This window comes from Limulus polyphemus, unplaced genomic scaffold (assembly GCF_000517525.1).
Source record: "Limulus polyphemus unplaced genomic scaffold, Limulus_polyphemus-2.1.2 Scaffold8877, whole genome shotgun sequence".
NCBI classification, from domain to species: Eukaryota; Metazoa; Arthropoda; class Merostomata; order Xiphosura; family Limulidae; genus Limulus; species Limulus polyphemus.
The window spans coordinates 17,028-20,556 of NW_013674487.1; the positions used below are offsets into that span (position 1 = coordinate 17,028).

General features: G+C 29.1%; 1 protein-coding gene across 5 annotated transcripts in view; it reads right to left on the reverse strand.

Annotated features, from left to right (window-relative positions):
* LOC106475617 (nuclear pore complex protein Nup153-like) overlaps positions 1-3,529 on the reverse strand; it is a 27,790-nt gene that overhangs the window by 15,669 nt on the left and 8,592 nt on the right. For all 5 annotated transcript variants that reach the window (XM_013936294.1, XM_013936293.1, XM_022379684.1 and 2 more), the window contains exon 7: positions 405-532. In XM_013936294.1, coding sequence (XP_013791748.1) covers positions 405-532 — 128 coding nt within the window. The remainder of the gene's footprint in view (positions 1-404; positions 533-3,529) is intronic.

A 3,529-nucleotide genomic window follows, 5' to 3' on the forward strand; every position in this document is an offset into this window, starting at 1 on the left:
AAGTACTAAATTTTTTATGTGTACCAGTATAGTAATTTGATGATTTCTGATTTCCTCAAATGCATCTTTGAAATCTAGAAAAATTAATTTCTCTTTCCCATCTATTACAAAATAAATGAGGCTTACAGCAAGGCTCAGTAAGAACGACACACAAGTACCAATCAATTTTGTAACATTTGAAATACTAAAATTCATTTTTTCTGTATATTTTATATTTTGTTACAGTGTTAGAAGAAAAACTAACTAAAAATCAAGCATTTATGACCAATTAATAATAATACATTTAGATGTTCATATGCCCTTAGTGAGAGAATTAAAGTGCCAATTGTTTTCTTTTAGTATTTGAAAAAACAACAACATATCTCCCATTAAATTTTATAAAATCAATGAGTTATTTATATTACCTGAGAGAGGCTTCCAGGTTTGGGAGTTTCACAGGCTGCACATCTACTAACTGAAGACTTATTGTTGATCATACAAGTGGGACACGGCCAACTTCCAGGTGGAGGCTTAAATTTGTCCCCAAATCCAGCTGCAGGTCAGAATATAAAAATAAAAATGCTTATAAATGTGAAATGCAAAATTTATAAATTATATAACGATGATAACCACCTCTATCGAAATTCCTAAAAATCTGACAAGAATGTACTTTTAGAGGAATATTTACTGGTTTGTGATGTCTGAATGACAAAAAGAAACCAACAATATTTCATTAAAAATTGGTAATTAAAAAGATGTGAAAAAATTTGACTAATTTGAATAATAAAGCAACTCAACAATTATGTGTGCCATAAGAAAAACACTTTGTTATTAAGCACAAAGATACTTAATGAACTATTTGTGCTGTGACCACAACGGGTATTGAAATCTAATCCAGAGACTTACCAAAGAGCCACTGGTGGGCAAAGAAGAAAAAAATAATCCAAAAAGCATATTGATTTTGCATGTAACTAGGCTAACAAACAACACTAGATGAGCTTTTACTGAACCTATCAAGATACAGTAGCACTTTTATATATTGTCAGGAAGGTAAGACTAACACAAAATAAAGCTGGTTAACTATTGAACTATTATGGCGTGTTCACTGTTGTTACATCTCGGTAACCTTCTAGCATGAAGAGTTGACGATGGTGATTTTCATTTACACTTTTACTTATCCAACATTCTTCACATGGGCTTGATAACTTTCACTGACTTTGCATTTACCATGTAACCACCAGATAACAATGAAAATATACAAACTACAACTAATGCAGTAAGTGTATCTCCACAAAATTTGGGAAACATTACACGTATTTTGTAATAAACAAAACAAAAAATAGATTTTTTTAATTCAGTGTTTATATAAAGATTTGTCTGCATATTTAAGAAGATCAGAGTGTGACTTAGACTGTAAGGGTAAGGTGATTTTCATGTTAAAACTAAAAATACTCTTTTCACCTTAGTTTTCATATGCATAACCTCTAGAACTTCCTAAAATTAATATTACACATTTTCTTCAACAAAACTTTATATTTTGTTATTTTCTCTAACACTATACATACTATATTGATTTGACCAACCTTGTAACCATCACAATAAGTACAAAATAAATCTAAATTACTCTATTTTTTCTTTCTAGAATAACTGAAGATTGTAACACAAAATTACAATCATCATCATAACCAGCTTAAAGCTCAAAAAAGTATTTATTTAATTTCATTGGTTTATTGCTCTTTGAATTGTGTCTGATAATCTGGCAACACAAGCTGTGAATCACACAGCTCAAGTAATGATATTGAATGATGTAATACATAAACTACTCACGATCATAATGTGTAGATATTTATTATTATTTTTTCATTATATACCCTTATCTAATGTAATAATACTCTAATTCTTATATTTTAGTAGCTTTACAACACTAAATAAAAAATACACATAAAAAACTAAACCAATTATAATTTATCTCGCTTTATAATTAAGCTATATATGGGTGTAAAAAAACTTCATTTTCTCAAAAGACTTCACCATTTCCAGAGAAATTACAAGTTCCATTTCAAGTCGATAACAAATGTCTGTCTGATTTTCATAGCTCAGAATGTTTTCTTTTTATTGGTTATAAACATGTACTTAACTCTTTCACTATGGGCTTGGTCCCAGGGACTGACCTCATAACCATTTTGTGCTTGTTATAGTTTTCATGCTATAACTTTTAATACAGTAAGTGTATCTGTACAAAATTTTGCAGATTATCGTTAAACTTTACAAGGCTTTTGTCCACAAAATATCAGATTCTTTTTATCAAGTTTAAGATTTTTTAAGTAATGATTTCCTCATGCATTTTTCTTTTCGAATGTTAACTATCCAACATGCAAAGTCATTTTAATTTTTTAGATTAAAAATGCTTTTATGCATCAGAAAATTTTCAAATTTTACATGCAATATCTTTATACCCTCCAGATAATTGTCAAATGGTTTTTAAGAAAAAAAACATATATTTTATCTTTTATTTTTACTATCAGATTTCTGTATGGGTTTGGTAGATTTGACCAATCTCATAACCACCATAAACGATTAGGAAATAGATGTAAATTATACATCTTTTATTCTAGAATGACTACAAATTATAACTCAAAACCAAAAATGTTTAGTCTAAATAGTTTAATTGTCATAACATTATACATTTATATATATTTATTATTTTTATTATATTGACCTTTCAGCCGTGCCTGGCTAACAATACAGAAGTTACAATGAGCCAAAGTAGAGACTTTTCATAGCTTGTTGGTTATGTGACAACAAATTTGAAGTTTTAAGTAGTTTTATAAAGGTTTAATTTGAAACAGAGGACTTAAAACTTAGATAACATAAAACTTCAGATAATAACATACATTATAATGTTAATTTCATTTACTTATGTTGAAAAAGGTGTTTAATTAAATTTTGAATGTAACACAGTGACTTGTGCAGAAAAGCATTTAAAGGGGCTCCTGTTGTGAAAGGGGTTGTAGAAATAATTTAATCATATCATTCTATTATATTAAACCTATCCATTTGTTATAACATTAATTGTGTTTCAAAGGTACCCAGTGAAAGTGTAATTTTTCTGCTATTTGTGTAATGTATATTTTTGATCAAATTTTCATAAAGTGACTCCTGTCACCAATATCTTCCAGCTTTTTATTATTTTTTTATTTAGTGCGGAAGACCTGGTGGCTTACAAAAAGAAACTGGACAAGTCTGTTCCTCATACTGGTGGTCCTAAAGGCTATGCACCAAGTGGGTCATGGCTAGAGAAAAAACAAGTGGATTTTTCAATAACACAGATGGAAGAAATTCTGTCAGATGAAAGAGTTCAAAGAGTGTAAGCAGTAAATGTAGTTTGTGGAAGATGCAACACTGATTATCCAGATACTTGCCCAAAGTATCTAAAATTTTACAGTAGTTTTGTGAAATACATATACTATTGTTGCATATTTGCTCATTTGTTAATTTCCAGTATAAATTCTTTCCGAGGAACTTCAGCGATACAAGTTCTTTCTTAACT